The 20,000-nt window shown below is 44.0% G+C and overlaps 1 protein-coding gene across 2 annotated transcripts in view; it reads right to left on the minus strand.

The window, feature by feature from the left end:
• LOC143278793 (uncharacterized) overlaps positions 1-20,000 on the minus strand; it is a 147,795-nt gene that overhangs the window by 76,184 nt on the left and 51,611 nt on the right. For both annotated transcript variants that reach the window (XM_076583303.1, XM_076583302.1), the window contains exons 2-3: positions 14,191-14,285; positions 5,212-5,304 (exon numbers count right to left, since the gene is read on the minus strand). In XM_076583303.1, the coding sequence (XP_076439418.1) occupies positions 5,212-5,304; positions 14,191-14,283 (186 nt within the window). In that variant the 5' untranslated portion in view covers positions 14,284-14,285. The remainder of the gene's footprint in view (positions 1-5,211; positions 5,305-14,190; positions 14,286-20,000) is intronic.

A 20,000-nucleotide genomic window follows, 5' to 3' on the forward strand; every position in this document is an offset into this window, starting at 1 on the left:
ACAAAGGCAATTACCTATGTGCTCTTTAGGAGTCATTTCATTTTTCCACTTTCTTGTCTTTAATGTCAACGAGCAAGGTTAACGATGGAAACATCAATAGGAGCGGCGGCAGCCAACGACAGCCTCGACACTACTACTACGATTACTACTGCTGCTGCTGCTGTAATCACTGCTACTACTGCTGCTGCTACTGCTGCTGCTGCTGCTACTCATATTACTGCTATTACTGCTGCTGCTGCTGCCACTGCTAATGTTGCAAGGGTTAACGATGGAAACATCAATTAGAGCCGCAGCATCAACAACAATCTCAACACTACAACTATGATTACTACTGCTGCTACTGCAATCACTTTTACGACTACTACTACTACTCCTACTACTGCTGCTGCTGCTGTTGCTGCTCATACTGCTGCTATTACTGCTGCTGCTGCTGCCACTGCTAATGTTGCAAGGGTTAACGATGGAAACATCAATTAGAGCCGCAGCATCAACAACAGTCTCAACACTACTACTACGATTACTACTGCTGCTGCTGCTGCTGCAATCACTACAATTACTACTACAAATTCTGCTACTGCTGCTGCTGCCGCTACTCATACTGCTGCTAATGCTAATGTTGCAAGGGTTAACGATGGAAACATCAATTAGAGCGGCAGCATCAACAACAGTCTCAACACTACTACTACTGCTGCAATCACTTACTGTTTCCACCACCACCACCACCACCAACTCTACTACTACTACTACTGCTACCACCACCACCACCACTACTACTACTACTACTACTACTACTACTACTACTGCTGCTGCTGCTGCTGCTGCTGCTGTTGCTGCTGCTGCTAATGTTACAAGGGTTAACGAGGAAAACATGAATAAGAGCGGCAGCAGCAACAACAGTCTCACCACTACTACTACGATTTCTTCTGGTGTTGCTGCTGCGATCACTACTATTACTAGTGCCACCACCACCAATACTACTACTACTACTACTACTACTACTGCTGCCACTGTTAATGTTGCAAGGGTTAACATGGAAAACATCAATTAGAGCGGCAGCATCAACAATAGTCTCAACACTACAACTACGATTACTACTGCTGCTGCTGCTGTCACTTCTACTACTAGTGCTACCACCACCACCCCACCACTGCCACCACTACTCCTCCTCCTCCTCCTACTACTACTGCTGCTGCTGCTGCTGCTGCTGCTAATGTTGCAAGAGTTAACGAGGAAAACATCAATAAGAGCGGCAGCGGCAACAGCAACAGCAGTCTCAACACTACAACTACAATTTCTTCTTCTGCTGCTGCAATCACTTCTACCACTACTACTACTACTACTGCTGCTGCTGCTGCTACTACTACTACTACTACTACTACTACTACTACTACTACTACTACTACTACTACTGCTGCTGCTGCTGCTGCTGCTGTTATTCATACTGCTGCTGCTGCTGCTAATGCTAATGTTGCAAGGGTTAACGATGGACACGTCATTTAGAGCTGCAGAATCAACAACAGTCTCAACACTACTACTACGATTACTACTGCTGCTGCTGCAATCACTTCTACCACTACGACAACTACTACTGTTTCTACTGCGTCTGCTGCGGGTGCTACTGCTGCTGCTGCTGTTGTTGCTGCTGCTACTACTATTTTCAATTAAATCTTCACGTGCATGAAACGTGTTCCGCTTTTTCTTCTTTCAGATTTGTATGTCCCTTGCACATGAAATATGTATGTCTGTTTTTGTTCGATCAGACCAGATACAGTTTTTGGGGCCACTGTGGACGATTTCGCTTTCACGGAGTTTCTCTCAAACGCACGTTGCAGTCACGTTGTAGGCGTTTTGGATAGCTGAAGTTCAATGCGAAAATAATCTTTTTTGGTATGAAATATTTATTCCTGCTTTCGTTGATCGATCATCCACCAAACGATTTGTAAGTCGGTTACATTATCAGGACACAACGACAACCAACGACAAAAATTTAAACAGTGATTTCTGAAATCATAAGGAAAGGGTCTTTTTTTATTGAGCGGCAAAGATTAGGGTTTTTGGTGGGTTGGTGGGTTAGGGGGTTGGGGGGGTTGGGGGAGGTTGGGGGGTGGGGGGGGGGGGGGGGGGAATGGGAAGACATTTGCATTTCAGTGTACGGTCAGAAGTTTCTGGGACAGAACTGTTTACCGTCGCTGTAAACTAAAGAAAACAACAAAAAACTTTAGATATATTTGCATTTTTACTTTTCGTTTCAATGGAATATATATATATATATATATATATATATATATATATATATATATATATATATATATATATATATATATATGTATGTGTGTGTGTGTGTGTGTGTGTGTGTGTGTGTGCGTGCGTGCGTGCGTGCACGTGTGTGTGTATGTATGCGTGCGTGCGTGCGTGTGTGTGTGTGTGTGTGTGTGTGTGTGTGTGTGTGTGTGTGTGTTTAAAAAACCCTTAAATTCTTAAATACAACATACGAATCCAACACCAAGTCTGACTTCATCTGATCAGTAACGCGAGTCAAATCCTGATATCAATCTTTCTGCGTGTCGTCAAGAGTTCCATCAGTTGTTTTAGTTTGTTTTGTTGTTTTTTCAACTGGTATCGAATCGGCTTTTAAAACCAACCACCACCATCACCACCACCACCATCACCACCACCATTACCACCACCACCACCACCACCACCATCACCACCACCACCATCACCACCACCACCACCACCACCACCTCCACCACCACCATCACCACCACCAACACCACCACCACCACCATCACCACCACCACCATCACCACCACCACCACCACCACCACCACCACCTCCACCACCACCACCACCACCACACCATCACCACCATCACCATCACCACCACCACCACCACCACCACCACCACCATCACCACCACCATCACCACCACCACCATCACCACCACCACCACCAGCCGGAATAGCAGCGCAGTTTCTTTCCCTGTCCTTTTTCCACGGCTGAAGTTTTGTCACGCGACAAATTGTCGACGTTGACTTCTCTCTTGAGCACAATTAGGGCAGGCCCGTTGCGACCTTTCCACTCCACGAACGACAAAAGCACGACGTTCATTGCCAGCAAGTAAGTGACTCGCCCTCCCCCCACTCTAGAACCCCCCGTGTCCAGATCAGCACGGGGGAAGGTGGCGGGAGGGGGGGGTGGGGTGGGGGCGACAGAGGACAGATTTTTGCTGATGGCGATCCTTGGTCTCTGGAGCACTCATTATCTGCCACAGGAACTTCAAGTCGGGAGGTCATGGTTTGGCTTTGCTCATTTTGCTTCCCCCCCCCCTCCCCCTTCCGCATCCCCCCCTCCCTCACCCTCACCCTCACCCCCGTCTTCATGAATGATGCACCCTGATCTCCTCCCTCGCCACCCACATCCTTTTCCGTGACACAAGAGAGTTCTCTGATTACCTGCTTCCAAGTTCAATGTTCTCCAATGGGGTGTTTTTTTGTTGTTTTTTTTACTTTTTGAGTTTTTATTTAGTTTCTTTTTGCGTGTTTTTGTTTTTGTTTTTTTGAAAAAAGAGAAAACAAACATGTTGATGTTAAACGCATTCTTGGTTCAGCAGTACCGAACGAAGAAGAAACATTTTAGGATGTTTCTCTTTGCTCTAATGAGGAAAATGATTTATAGATTTCTAGGACGGGTTCTTTGCTCTAATAAGGTAAATGAATTTATAGAAATATTTCTCTTTGTTAAAATGCAGAAGACTGATACCCGATTCTCCACATAAATCTTCATCAAAACGATGTTTCCCAAGAATAAAAAAAAAAAGCAAAACCGTAAGATCTTGTTGCTTCGTGTTTTTGTCTTCATTTTGTTTCACTTTTATTCGTTTCAAGCTCAAAACTTTGTGTATGGCTTTTATGAGTCATTTGGTGACTTTTTGTGAGGCACGTTTTGCACAAAATGTATTTGATAAAAACGGAATGAAGATAATTATGGAAGACTTAGCTCCATCTGTCATTAGGCCAGAATGGTACCCTGTTTCCAATATATTTTCTCCTGGCATTTTATTCTGAAGCGAATTTGTGTGAAATGCATTTTGTGCTTTGTAATACTCGTGAACATATAGGGGAAGCTGTTTTTGTGTGCGTATGTCCGGATACATATGGATAGAACCGAGATATGAACACCCCCCCCCACACACACACACACACACGCACACATTCTCTCTCTCTCTCTCCCTCTCTCTGTCTCTCTCACATTATCTAGTTTGTGTGTGTGTGTTCTGATGATAAAGTACATACTGATAGATTACACTATACAATGGACGGCTGAGTTTGGTTATAGTATTCCTTTTCAATGTCGTTTTGTTTTCAAAGTGTTCATTTTATTTTGTTTAATTTTGAGGAACATCAAAAGATTGTATGAGGGTGTGTGAGGGGTACTACTGGAACGAGCAGAATGTGTCCTGCTATACTTGTGTTGAACAATAATAATCCGTACTCCAACTTCCTTTGTCAATAGACCCTTGCAGTTAATGATAGTAAAGTGTCAAATTGTTGAAGTGTCAAAAGTGACCTTCAATCACACACACACACACACACATGCTTGCACGCGCGCGCGCACACACACGCACATGTACATAAACGCACGTACGCAAGAACGCATACAGAAAGAAAGAGACAGGGATGGTTAAATGATTTACTTTGCATATCATACCCACAGTTCAGGACAGAGAGACAGACAGACAGACAGACAGAGACAGAGGCTAGGAGAGATTAAGAGAGAGAGTAAAAGAGAGAGAGAGAAAGAGAAAGAGAGACAGACAGACAGACAGAATGACAGACAGCGCGTAAGAGAGACCGAGAGAGAGACCGAGAGAAACACACACACACACACACACACACACACACACACACACACACACACACACACACACACACAGATCGACAGAAAGAGAGACTGACAGAGAGAGAGTAAGAGAGAGAGAGTAAGATAGACACAGAGAAAGACCGAGAGAGAGAAAGAGAAAGAGAGACAGAGACAGTGAAACAGATATAGAGACAGAGACAGAACACACACACACACACACACACACACACACAGACACACACAGACACACACACACACACACACACACACACACACACACACACACACACACACACATGGAACTGTAGACATACATTAAACAAACAAACAAACAAACAACAGACTTACATCCCGGATGGAAGCCATGAGCATGTATTTGAAGATGTCGAGGTCGCGTGTGTCCATGTATTTTGGCCTCTTGTCAACGCTTAGTGCGGACCTCTGCACACAAAGAGAGAATACTATGCATGCAGCAGCGTTGCAATGCGTGGAAATGGAGAGACAAAGTAAGATTTCACCAGCACAGAAGTCGAGTGATTTAAAGCTCAGACAATGGCACGCAACGTTAGGTACTGATGCTACTACGACTACAAATAATGATAAGAACAATAATGGTAATAATGATAATGATAATAATAATGATATCACTACTACTACTACTACTACTACTACTACTACTACTACTACTACTACTACTACTACTACATTTAAATAGTGCTACACACACACACACACACACACACACACACACACACACACACACACACACACACACACACAGACAGACAGACAGACAGAAACACACACACACACACACACACAAACACACACAATCTCTCTCTCTCTCTCTCTCTCTCTCTCTCTCTCTCTCTCTCTCTCTCTCTCTCTCTCTCTCTCTGTGGATCAGTAAAATACACATATCTAATAGACTGTCCCGATTATGAAGGGACTTCTTGAGTAAGAACTGATAATTATAAGATTAGGTTCAATTGATGAGGGTGCGGGACTTAAAAAAGGCAGTTTCTTTCTCTTTTTTTTCTTTTTTGCGTTCGTGGACTGCAACTCCCACGTTCACTCGTATGTATACGAGCGGGCTTTTACGTGTATGACCGTTTTTCCCCCGCCATGAAGGCAGCCATACTCCGTTTTCGGGGGTGTGCATGCTGGGTATGTTCTTGTTTCCATAACCCACCGAACGCTGACATGGATTGCAGGATCTTTAACGTTTGATCTTCTGCTTGCGTATACACACGAAGGGGGTTCAGGCACTAGCAGGTCTACACATATCTTGACCTGGGAGATCGGAAAAATCTACACCCTTTACCCACCAGGCACCGTTACCGAGATTCGAACCCGAAAAAGGCAGTGAATTCCAGGTTTGTACAGCTGAAGATGAAGAACTATGAGCTCTCCAGACGTGCATCTTATCAGCACTTCTTCTTCACCAGCATCCATCCTAGAGTCAGACGTTGAAGAAACAGCAGTTTTTTTTTTTTTTTTTTTTTTTTTGTTTTTGTTTTTTGAAGCTGTGTCTTTGTCTGTGCAGAGGTTATTATGAGTGAGTGATCTGACTTATGGTAACGAAGAAATTCATTCTTAGCAGTGCTACAGCTTCATACTGGTAAGGTTGCCCCCTCTGACGGGTCTGCCTTGATCAAGTCACGTAACTGCCCAAGGGTATTATAGCCAATTGTTCAACTTGGATATATTGTCAGATTTTGTTGTTGTTGTTTTAACACACATCTAATATAATTCACATAACTGAGGTTAGGTGTGGGGCGCTGACTGTGACAGGTCTGACCTAATGGACACGGTACCGTCTTTGAAGTCTCGCAACTGCTCCAGTTGCAGATACTGTCCGTGCTTTTTTTGTTCTTAAAACACATCATATTTTCGTGTTTATTTCATATCACTCGCATCACTGCGACTGCACCAAGCATACAGCTTGTTCTCTCCTCTACAGAGCATTCAAATGACACCAATGACTGTGTTCAAACAAATTCCCATTCCACAGAGAATTCAAATGACACCAATGACTGTGCTCAAACAAGTTCTCCATTCCACATAGAATTCAAATGACACCAATGACTGTGCTCAAACAAGTTCTCCATTCCACATAGAATTCAAATGACACCAATGACTGTGCTCAAACACGTTCTCCATTCCACAGAGCATTCAAATGACACTAAGTGCTGTGTTCGAAACACATAGAATTCAAATGACACCAATTACTGTGTTCAAACAAGTTATCTAATGCACAGATAGTTCAAATGACACCAGTTAATGTGCTCAAACATCCAAATTCTGGTCTTTGTTCAAAGTGTATTATGTCGCCTTTCTACTTTCTCCATTTCCCCCGTAATGTTTATTTCTAATAATCTTTTATATACATTTTTTTCAGTGCAACTTTTCAAAGTGATTTTGAAATAAAGAAGGGATGTTTCGTTGTTACAAGCAATCTACTTTTTCTCTTTTCTGATGTAAGTTTTATGTTTAATTACATGAATATACTTTTTTTTTCAGTGCAAAACTTTACGAAGTGATTTTGAAATAAAGAAGGGTTGTTCTGTTGTTACCAACCCTTGTTTTTTCTCCATAACATGCTGCAAGGAACAACAACAACCAAAAAACCAAAACAAAAAACAAACGCGTTTATATTTGAGTGGAAAAAAAAGAAGAAAACCATTGTTCTTAGAAGATCATATGCACAGTACACAATATATTTTTCATGAGGGTTTTTCTTTATTTTTTCTTTCAAAGAACTTACGTCAAATGTCAAAGCAATGTTTCCAAACATTTACGAATGATTTCATCGTCTAATTTTTCTGCTTTAATCATATCTTTAAAAGAATATCTATGAAATGGTATTGTCTTTGTCTTTCTAACATTATTTCTATTTGTTTTTTTAATGAAATACTAACAACATGCTGTGTGTCTTTCAGGAATACGCCGGATAAGATGTTCTAAAAGCAAGCTCACATCAGTGCAGTTTTTACCAAAAGATAATTGCTACAAAATAGCAAGACAATGTTCTCTTTTAACATAAAGCGAAATTTCTTATTGTCTTATGATATCGGTCACGCAAATCTGCCTTTCTTTTATTTTCACTATTATTGTTGTTATCATTGTTTTCAAAGGTTCTTTGGAAAACGTTGAATATATGTAAAACTGGAGAGAGTTTCAAAGAAAGTAATATCCTCATTCCTCAAAATGGGAGTAGATCAAAAAAAACTAAACATCACACACACACACACACACACACACACACACACACACACACACACACACACACACACACACACACACACAACACACGCACACACACATACATATTTTTTTTCGGCATTTCGGTCGTTTGATACAACAAAGACAACAAAACAACACACTAAAAAGCAAAAGAATAAACAACGTACACACGTGTGCGCGCGCGCGCAGACACACACACACACACACACACACACACACTACGCCCACATACACCCGCGTACGCTTTCTTCAGATCTCACTCATACAATACGCGTTTCAACTACGGAGTCTTTAAGGACCAAGTCGTTTCGCGTGTGTTGTTTTATTTTACTTACAATGGACATGAATTCATGGGGTACTTTTTTTTTTCTCTTTTTGCGTATTTACCAAAGAGAGCGGAGCCACTGTGCTAAATAAAACAACTAGACAATCAGCGTGGCACAAAACCATTAGACATCATTCAGTGTAGCAAATAAGACCCATTGAACAACCTCTACGTCAAACAAGGCCCGCTACACAACTAGTGTTCCAAACATGACCCATCGGACAATCAAGGTGTCAAATGAGGCCTTTTAGAAAATCGCTGGTGTGTTGCATTGTAGTTGGGGAATATTCGCATTTCCGGACATTTATCGCCACTGACTCTAAACAGAGCAAATGCTGTGGTGGATGGTGGATGATTTACCCAGTTTCCACACAACGTACAAACACGAGCCAGGAAAACAGCAGACAAACGTCCGGCTTTTAAAATCGATAACGTGATTAAAAAAAAAAAAAAAAAAAAAAAAAATCTGTCAGCTTGACGATGACATTTCCAAGTAATTTCCCCCCCTTCTGAATGTGCGCATGCGCGTGACGAAAGGTAGCGGGGTGGATTTGAAAGGGAACAATGTATCTGAGAAGAAACGCCAGATTCTTTCACGTCAAACATCTGAAAAAAAACAAAACAAAAATAAACAAACAAAAAAACCGGAAAGCCACATGTGAGAGCGACAAAGCCGAAAAGTCACGAAACGACGTGAACTCGCATTGTGTACCCATCGCGCCACAGTGCAAAGTTGTTGAAATTCACTTGTTGACAGAAGGCGAAGAAGAAAGGATCGATCTATAAACGTGTGAACGCGCCCATCCCTTCTGTTTGAACTGGAAGACGAAGTTCGTGCGCGCTTGCCCGGATGTACACACACGCGTGCCCCCCCCCCCCCCCCTCCGCCCCTCCCCCCACACACGCACGCACGCACACACACACACACACATGTGTATACACACACACACACACACACACACACACACACACACACACATACATACATACATACATACATACATACATATAAATCATTTCCCACAGGGATTTCTTGCCATGCTTTCGCCAAGACGGCGAAGTACCCAGTCGATGGGTTCCTTCTTCAAGTTTGTTAATCCGTTCTGTGATGTGAATCGCGACAAATAAAGCTGGTCTGGGTCTGAGTGAAAGAGCACTTACAGGCAGAAAAGCGATCAGACAGTCAGAGAATGACGGCAATGTCTTCTTCTTCTTCTGCGTTCACTCGTATGCACACGAGTGGGCTTTTACGTGTATGACCGTTTTTACCCCGCCATGTAGGCAGCCATACTCCGTTTTCGGGGGTGTGCATGCTGGGTATGTTCTTGTTTCCATAACCCACCGAACGCTGACATGGATTACAGAATCTTTAACGTGCGTATTTCATCTTCTGCTTGCAAGGCCCGCTACACAACGAAGGGGGTTCAGGAACTAGCAGGTCTTCACATATGTTGACCTGGGAGATCGTAAAAATCTCCACCCTTTACCCACCAGGCGCCGCAGTAACCGTGATTCGAACCCGGGACCCTCAGATTGACAGTCCAACGCTTTAACCACTCGGCTATTGCGCCCGTCGATAGCAATGTCAATCTGCCTGCCCCACACACATCAGAAAGTTAACCAGATGACAAAGAAAAGACATGACTAATCAAACGTTGTTTGATGTTAGAAAGCAGGGATGCACTAAGTAACAAAAGCTCTGTGTGTTTGTGCCTTTGTCTTACCTGACAGACGGGCGCAATAGCCGAATGGTTAAAGCGTTGGACTTTAGATCTGAGGGTCCCGGGTTCGAATCACGGTGACGGCGCCTGGTGGGTAAAGGGTGGAGATTTTTACGATCTCCCAGGTCAACATATGTGCAGACCTGCTAGTGCCTGAACCCCCTTCGTGTGTATATGCAAGCAGAAGATCAAATACGCACGTTAAAGATCCTGTAATCCATGTCAGCGTTCGGTGGGTTATGGAAACAAGAACATACCCAGCATGCGCACCCCCGAAAACGGAGTATGGCTGCCTACATGGTGGGGTAAAAACGGTCATATACGTAAAAGCCCACTCGTGTGCATACGAGTGAACGCAGAAGAAGAAGAAGTCTTACCTGACAGAACAAGCACGTTTCAGCACCACTTTGTTCATGTTCGTCATTTTATAATAGGTCAGTCTTTCATGACTGTGACCGACTTTTGAAAACAACAACCCATCAAAACAGCAGCAGCAACACACTAAGATATCCCAATGTTACAGTCCTGCAGATAACTACTTTATATCATGTTGTGTTTGAGGTTGCCTAGTCTTAAGTATCAGAGAAATTAAACCTGACTGTTCTCTTCACCTCGTTAGTTCTTCCCTATGTGCATCTAGAAAGCATCCTCACTGCCAGTTTTGACTTGACTTGTACAACGTTTGAGGCCCCGTTAAAAGGCCTGTTCATCGTTCTGTGGATGTTAACCACATACTTTGCAGCATGCGTGGCTGGCGTATGGGGCAATAGTTATAGTCAAAAACTACCTAATAACAATTTGGTGAGTACAACTGTTGGCCGCCGTTCTTTCTCTGTCTCTGGACCTTGCAATTGGAATGAACTTCCTCTTTCGCTTCGCCAAGTCTCCACACTCAGCTCTTTCAAGTCTGGCCTTAAAACCCACCTCTTCCCAAAATAGCCTCCCTTCCCTGCCTCTTCCTTGTCTTTAGTTTCTCCAGTTTTAGAGTTATGCGTGCGTGAGAATGACTGGTGCGAAAGCGCTTAGATTTGTCTATGCACAAGATTCAGCGCTATATAAGTACCATTATTATTATTATTATTATTATTATTATTATTATTATTAAAGTGGGCAAATCTTTCCAGTGGCAAATGAGTCGATTTTTAAAAGAGTTGATGGAAGGTGCAGTTACAACGCAGTTGGGCAAACTGTTCCAGAGGGAGACAACCCTGTTTGAAAAAAAAGAAAAAAAATCCTCTCATGTTGAGCCTGTGTCGGTTTTTCTGGAGCTTGAGGCTGTGTCCTCGTTGATCTCTTCCGCAGGCAAGCTCAAATTTTGGCCGTTCGACTTCGTAGCAACCCTGGAGGTACTTTTATACACCTCTATCATATCTCCTCGGTGGCGTAGATGTTCTAGGCTTGGCAGTCTCAGAGTTTTCAGTCTCTCCTGATATGGTTTATCAGACCCTCAGGGATGACAGCAGCTTTGTTGCTCGGCGTTGCACATCCTCTACTTCGCTGTAAGAGTGGAGTGATGGCCTAGAGGTAACGCGTCCGCCTAGGAAGCGAGGGAGAATCTGAGCGCGCTGGTTCGAATGACGGCTCAGCCGCCGATATTTTCTCCCCCTCCACTAGACCTTGCGTGGTGGTCTGGACGCTAGTCATTCGGATGAGACGATAAACCGAGGTCCCGTGTGCAGCATGCACTTAGCGCACGTAAAAGAACCCACGGCAATAAAAAGGTTGTTCCTGGAAAAATTCTGTAGAAAAATCCACTTCGATAGGAAAAACAAATAAAACTGCACGCAGTAAAAAATACAAAAAAATGGGTGGCGCTGTAGTATAGCGACGCACTCTCCCTGGGGAGAGCAGCCCGAATTTCACACAGATAAATCTGTTGTGATAAAAAGAAATACAAATACAAATATTTTCTGCTGTGCTTCTTCTTCTTCTTCTTCTTCTTCTTCTTCTTCTTCTTCTTCTTCTTCTTCTTCTTCTTCTTCTTCTTCTTCTTCTCTTCACAGTGTCCGTCCAGCCCGTCTCATGAATGACGCCGTCCTCTCCAAGTCATGTCGGTTGGTGTCGGCCACACGGTTCGATAGTGCTTCTTGTTGTTGATGCTTTTGTTACAGTTGTTGGTGTTGTGAACGAAAAGGAGAAAGGCATTCCTGACACACGGACTCATTCATTCAGTGATTCATGAGGCATTTACGTTTGGATTAATCAGTAGAGTGAGTGAGTGAGTGAGTTGGTGACTGACTGACTGACTGATTAATTGACTGCCTGGCTGAATGACTGTATAATTGATCTATTGCTGGATTAAACTAATGCGTACTTGATGGATGGATGGATGGATTGATGGATGGGTAGTTACCCCCCGCTACATCATGATTTCTTCTTGTCCCATTTAGTACAATTACTCCGTAGGACCTACATATCTTTCTGACCCTATCAGTGTTTTCACTCCCGCAAGGAATCTTCGCTCTTCCTCTGATTGTTACCTTTTGAAACTTCCTCGCGTCAATACAAGAACCTATGGTGAATGTTCTTTCTTCTTTGCTGCTCTTCACATCTCGAACAACCTTCCTCATCATATCCGTGAATCTGATTCTATCTCTGCTTTTCGTTCATCACTAAAAACTCATCTTTTTAAATCCTATCTACAAGCACTCTCAGCTTCCTGGTTCTCCAACACCACCCATGTCAGCTCACTTTGGATGTATGTAGAGTGGGAGGGGGAGAGTGTGAGTGGTGGGGGGAGAGGGGGAGGGGATTTTGAGAGAGTGGTCATGAATATTTTATGTGACTTGTAATATTTTTCTTTCATGCAAAGCGCACTGAGCTCTTAGAGAGAAAGGGCGCTATATAAATGTACATTATTATTATTATTATTATTATTATTATTATTATTATTATTATTATTATTATTATTATTATTATTAGCTACAGTTACTCCACAGGACCTACATATCCTTCAGACCTTATCAGTGTTTTCACTCCTGCAAGGAATCTTCGCTCTTCCTCTGATTGTTACCTTTTGAAACTTCCTCGTGTCAATACAAGAACCTATGGTGAATGTTCTTTCTTCTTTGCTGCTCTTCACATCTGGAACGACCTTCTCATCATATCCGTGAATTTGATTCGATTTCAGCTTTTCGCTCATCACTAAAAACTCTTTTAAAAACCTGTCTATAGGCACTCTCAGCTTCCTTGTTTTCCAACACCACCCATGTCAGCTCACTTTGGATGAATAAAGAGTGGGAAAGGGAGTGTGTGTGTGTGGTGGGGGGGGGGGGAGGGAGAAAGAGTGGTCATGAATTATTTATGTAATTTGTTAGCTTTTTCTTTCATGTAAAGCGCCCTGAGCTCTTAGTCAGAAAGGGCGCTATTTTAGGTCAACATAATCATGATCAGACGTGCTAGTGCCTGAACCCCCTTCGCGTGCATACACAACTAGAAGATCAAATACGCGCGTTGAAGATAATGTGATCCATGCGGTGGATGATGGAGCAAGAATATACCCACGATGCACAACTCCCGAAAACGAAGTACGACTGCCTACATGGTGGGGGTAAAAAAAGGTCATACACGTGAAGTGTCACTCGTACATACGAGGGAACGTAGGAATTGCTGCCAAAGAACGCTGGAGAGCAATATGCAGCAATGATATATCGCGACTTGTTCTGGTACACTTGTAAACCAAGAGATGCATTACAGTTGGGCCAACAGCTAATTGAGAGATGTTTATCAATGGTTTCTCCATTGCAATAAGAAATCACGTACAGCTTAGTCTTTTCTGAAGAACTATGACTCTCAAACTAGGAGGCAAAATTGCACTGCCTCTTAGTGCTGCAGCCTTGGGGATCTAGCTGCCTTTTGGGAACCATCCCAACGCCAACTGTCCTGAAACCCTCTTGACCGAGAGAGTAGGGATGTAACTTGGGCAAGACACTCTCCACTATAATCAAATTCTAACCCATAATGGTCGAGACAGCCAGTTGTCTCCTCTGCTGTTCTGGTGGTCATAGTCGGATACAACTGACTATCATACATTACCTGGAGCACAGAATCGTCGGTGGGTAGAGCAGATGCACAGGACACCAGGAGGGCCATCAAGGTGGCGGACATCAGCATCATCTGTTGCTGCATGGCTGTAACACACACACACACACACACACACACACACACACACACACACACACACACACACACACACACACACACACACACACACACACAAGATAAGCAATTATCATTCTGGTCCTTTTCACTTTTATCATCGTTAGAATGAAATGACAGATTTCACACATTTCAATCAACATCTGCGTATACGCTGTACCAATAAAGATGTACCATAAAACCAACATGAAGTAACCTTTATAAAGACAAACAAACAAACAAAAAAGCTCAACTATTTAGTGACGGTGAGCACGGTACACGTTAGACAGCATATTTCCTGAGTTAAATATTGATTCGTACAAAGGGGAGCGGGTACAATGATAAAGAATTTACCCGTTGACATGTGAATCGTGGTGAAATGATATCAGTGTGGCACAGTTTTAAAGTTCAGTTACTTTGTGTGTGTGCGTGCGTGCGTGCGTGCGTGCGTGTGTGTGTGTGTGTGTGTGTGTGTGTGTGTGTGTTTGTGCGTGCGTGCGTGTGTGTGTGTGTGGTTATCAACGATATTATTGATGTTGCTCAACAAAAGTAAGGTGATCCCCCAAGAGAAAGAAGTTCAGTGAAGGAAAGATGACAGACACCTTGGCCTGTGAGCTGTGGTTTTTTTTCCTCCGTGAGGTGACATACTTTCAATGATGAGCATACTAGTTTGAAGCAGTCGTGAGGTTAAGATTATCCAGTGACTGATCTTAAAAGAGAGAGAGAGAGAGAGAGAGAGAGAGAGAGAGAGAGAGAGAGAGAGAGAGAGAAAAAAAAGAGAAAACCCCAGTGGTTTCTTCTGATTGGGCGTATCCATGTTTGGCATTTGCGTACATAGCCGTTTTGCTGTTGTATTGCAACTACCGTCCTCATCTTAACCAAATTCAATAACCGAAACATAACTATGAAGCCTCTCCTGAAATGAAATATGTTACAGTTTTCATTTACAATTCGTGCACACAAAGTCACACAACACAAAACAGTGCAATGAGTTGCAGTGTCATGCTATACGATACAATACAACGCATTGCAACACAATAAATCGCAACGCAACGCAATGCAACATACCGCACGGAAATGCAATGCAATGCAATGAGATGCAACACAGTACAGTGCAATGCTATGCAATTCAGTGCAAACCAACGTCATTCAGTCACATGAAATCGTCAAATGCTGTACCATGCAATCTAATACACTGCAACACGTGGTGTGTGTCCATCGAGATCGATGATGACCATCGTTGTCATCCAGCTGGGGATGGGGCAGGTGGTGGTTGGGGGGGGGGGATGCTCATGAATCTATCTGCGAGTGCGCAGATGGCTGAATAGTCCAATCTGCGCACGAAATGTTCGCTGACAGTTGGGGCAGACAAAGACAGGCATATGATGTGTCAGGGAGCTTGTTTGCCCGTGACTTTCTGGCCTGCCTCTTCTGAACAGCTGCAGCAGTCCTGTTGGCCTCGCACAACTTGGCACCTTTGTGCACAGCAGCGCGCCATTTGTCACGGTTCACTGCAGATTCCTCCCAGGAGTCAGGGTTGATATCAAACGCTTTCAGAGAGACTTTCAGAGTATCTCTGAAGCGCTTCTTCTGACCTCCGTGTGATCTCTTCCCTTGTTGCAGCTCGCCATAGAAGAGCCTTTTGGGCAGCCGATGGTCTGGCATGCGCGCCACGTGTCCAGCCCAGCCAAGCTGGGACTGCATCAGGATGGTGAAGATGCTGGGAAGGGTGGCTTTTGCAAGCACCTCCGTGTCTGGGGTCCAACACACTGCGATACAGTATGATACTGCAGTTCAATTCATGATCATGTCTCTCGATACTGTTCTAACGACCGACGTTTCCGATATTCACGATACACAGTGCACTGTGATCAATATTTCAAAGGCAAGCATTCTGATCGGTCCTATCGAGTCATACCTGGTCCTGCATCAGGACTTTCTCATTAATCTAGGTGTCCAAACGCTCGACGGTTCTCATCCTTTTCCCAACTCCGCGAGTCGGTGTGTGTGTGTGTGTGTGTGTGTGTGTGTGTGTGTGTGTGTGTGTGTGTGTGTGTGTGTATCTGTGTGCATCTGTGTGTGTATCTGTGTGTGTCGGTGTGTATATGTGAGTGTATCTCTGTGTGTATCTGTGTGTGTATTTGTATGTATCTGTGTATGTATATGTGTGTATCTGTGTGTGTATCTTTGTGTATCTGTATGCGTATCTGTGTGTGTAGCTGTGTGTATCTGTGTATATCGGTGTGTATCTGTGTGTGTATCTGTGTGTGTATCTTTGTGCATCTGCATGTGTATCTGTGTGTATCTGTGTGTGTCTGTGTGTGTATCTGTGTGCGTCTGTGTGTGTATCTGTGTGTATCTCTGTGTGTATCTGTGTGTATCTGTGTGTGTGTGTGTGTGTGTGTGTGTCTGTGTATCTGCGTGTGTCTGTGTGTGCATCTGTATCTGTGTGTATCTGTGTGTGCATCTGTATCTGTGTGTGTATCTGTGTGTGTATCTGTGTGTATCTGTGTGTGTATCTGTGTGTGTATCTGTGTGTATCTGTGTGTATCTGTGTGTATCTGTGTGTATCTGTGTGTGTATTTGTGGGTGTCTGCGTATCGGTCTTTCTGTCTACACATCCTCTTCTGTCCCTGTGTCTGTCTGTCTGTCTGTCTGTCTGGCTGGCTGGCTCTCTTTCTCTCTCTCTCGAATTATTGGAAACATTTTCGGGGGTATTCATACAAAGCTTTCAAATTTCGATAAACTACTACATCATGAGAATACTGATATTTCTGAATCATGTGCCGAAGCATAGATTAGTCCAACATTTATGTGGGTTTTTTTTTATATTGTAATGTGGAGAGTTTCTGTCGTATAATCGAGTTGACACACTCCTTCATAAGCACTTTTGACCAATGTATGAATAAACCATCTAGCGCCTGGAGTCTCGAGTCTTGAGCTTCTCTCTCTCTCTCTCTCTCTCTCTCTCTCTCTCTCTCTCTCTCTCTCTCTCTGCTTTCACTGTCATAGCGTTTAGGTTGGATGGTCGATTCAAAGAAGCCGACATTTGTATGGTTTTTGAATATGCACGGAGAAAGTGCAAAAATTAACTGAATATGTATAGGTTTACTTTTCTTTTTTCTTACTTTTCTTTTAGGTTGATCACGGCGTGAGTTTGTCGAACGTGGGTATAGCCGTTTTCGACATGAGTGTTTTCTATTGTCTTGCAGCAGGTTTGTTGCTGCGACTTTGATACATATTATATTAATGCTATTTGGTTTGTATGTGTTAAACGATTATTCTGATGTGTCCCATGCCAATAGGACTGTAATGTCAATGGCATTAAAACATTTTTCAATTTTCAGTTTCAGTTTCAGTTCTCCCTTAGTTTGCTCATCCTCCTCCTCCTCCACCACCTTTTCCTTCCCATCCCCCCACACACACTCCTCCTCCACCACCTTTTCCTTCCCCCCCCTCCCCACACACTCCTCCTCCACCACCTTTTCCTTCCCATCCCCCCACACACACTCCTCCTCCACCACCTTTTCCTTCCCATCCCCCCCCACACACTCCTCCTCCACCACCTTTTCCTTCCCATCCCCCCCCACACACTCCTCCTCCACCACCTTTTCCTTCCCATCCCCCCCCACACACTCCTCCTCCACCACCTTTTCCTTCCCATCCCCCCCCCACACACTCCTCCTCCACCACCTTTTCCTTCCCATCCCCCCCCACACACTCCTCCTCCACCACCTTTTCCTTCCCATCCCCCCCCACACACTCCTCCTCCACCACCTTTTCCTTCCCATCCCCCCACACACTCCTCCTCCACCACCTTTTCCTTCCATCCCCCCCCACACACTCCTCCTCCACCACCTTTTCCTTCCCATCCCCCCACACACACTCCTCCTCCACCACCTTTTCCTTCCCATCCCCCCCCACACACTCCTCCTCCACCACCTTTTCCTTCCCATCCCCCCACACACACTCCTCCTCCTTCTTTCCGAAACCATATCAAGTTCACGTGCATATTTTACCACTTTTCTCACACGGGGGGCCTAGTTTCCCTGCCCATCAGCCCTATCTACCGCCACCACATGCACAGCTTCCATTATCTTCTGTCTGTCTACAAATTTCAAGTCGTCTGTCGTGAATAGTTGATGGATCACAGCGGTCGGCGTCAATGATGTGTTGGCGAGTCCCCTCTGTGGCAGGTTAATTCTGTTGAAACACGAAGGAGAGAAGCTGATAGTATTTATTTGTTCTCAACACGCCCGCTGAGACGTTCGTTCCACTCACCCTTCTGCGTGAGCGGGCCGTGTTAGAACGAACAGCTTGTGTTTTGTCACAGTGTTACGACGGGCGCAATAGCCGAGTGGTTAAAGCGTTGGACTGTCAATCTGAGGGGCCCGGGTTCGAATCACGGTGACGGCGCCTGGTGGGTGAAGGGTGGAGATTTTTACGATCTCCCAGGTCAACATATGTGCAGACCTGCTAGTGCCTGAATCCCCTTCGTGTGTATATGCAAGCAGAAGATCAAATACGCACGTTAAAGATCCTGTAATCCATGTCAGCGTTCGGTGGGTTATGGATACAAGAACATACCCAGCATGCACACCCCCGAAAACGGAGTATGGCTGCCCACATGGCGGGGTAAAAACGGTCATACACGTAAAAGCCCACTCGTGTGCATACGAGTGAACGAAGAAGAAGAAGAGAAGAAGCCACAGTGTTACACGCCATCTTGTGGAGGAGTGGGTGCATGACCTGAACTGTCTTTAGGTGCTGTTTTGTTCCTTTCCTTCCTTCTTTCTCCTTTTCTTCTTTTCTAACATCTTTTTAACTTGCGACATACTAGACGAATATGACAAATTATCTGACTTCATACGAACCTGAAACTAACGAAGCATAGTTTCATAACTCTCGCACGTATGACACATTTGGGCTTTCCTGCTAATGTTAATGCCTGATAGATCTTTACCCATGGTTTCGGTTTGTTTGGGGTTTTTTTTCTCTCTTTTGTAACACCTTCGATATAGATGTAGAGACATATATCAAACAGACATTTAAACAGCTGCCATTGTCTATCGATTCCTCTAAATTCATAACAAAAATGTACATAGTTTCTTCAATCATTTTATTTGTAATGTCACTTGGTTTTGCGAGGAATAACCGGTCCACTTTCTGTCAGGGATGTTGAATTACAATTCTAAACACTGCATTTTTCCAAGTTCATTTCTCATTTTTTTCCCTAAAAATTTCCTCAAAGTAAGCTTCAATATGCTTTATTTTATACGTAGTTTGTGTGGGTGGGGGGTGGGGGTGGGGGGGGGTTTCAGGGATGGAGCGAGCGTGCGTGCGTGTTTGGTGGAGACTGAGCGAAGACGAGAGAAGAGAGTTCGTTTCGTTAGTTGGAATTTGGGCCTTCCCGATAATGTTAATGGGTGATTGATGTTTATCCACGATATCCTTCGGAAATAGCCAGAAGCAAACACACTGGCCCAGGACACAAAATGAAAAATTTACACCGCAAACATCCCGAACTACACCTGGCCTCATCGAGCAAGTTCCAGGTAATGCTGAAATCTGAGATGAAAGTGCTGGAAAAACCTACTTGCAGTGCTCGTTCCCGCTTGGGGAATACACTTCACTTCTGTGAAATGCAACACACACACACACACACACACACACACACACACACACACACACACACACAGAGAGAGAGA

This window comes from Babylonia areolata, chromosome 2, assembly GCF_041734735.1.
Source record: "Babylonia areolata isolate BAREFJ2019XMU chromosome 2, ASM4173473v1, whole genome shotgun sequence".
Taxonomy (NCBI): Eukaryota; Metazoa; Mollusca; class Gastropoda; order Neogastropoda; family Buccinidae; genus Babylonia; species Babylonia areolata.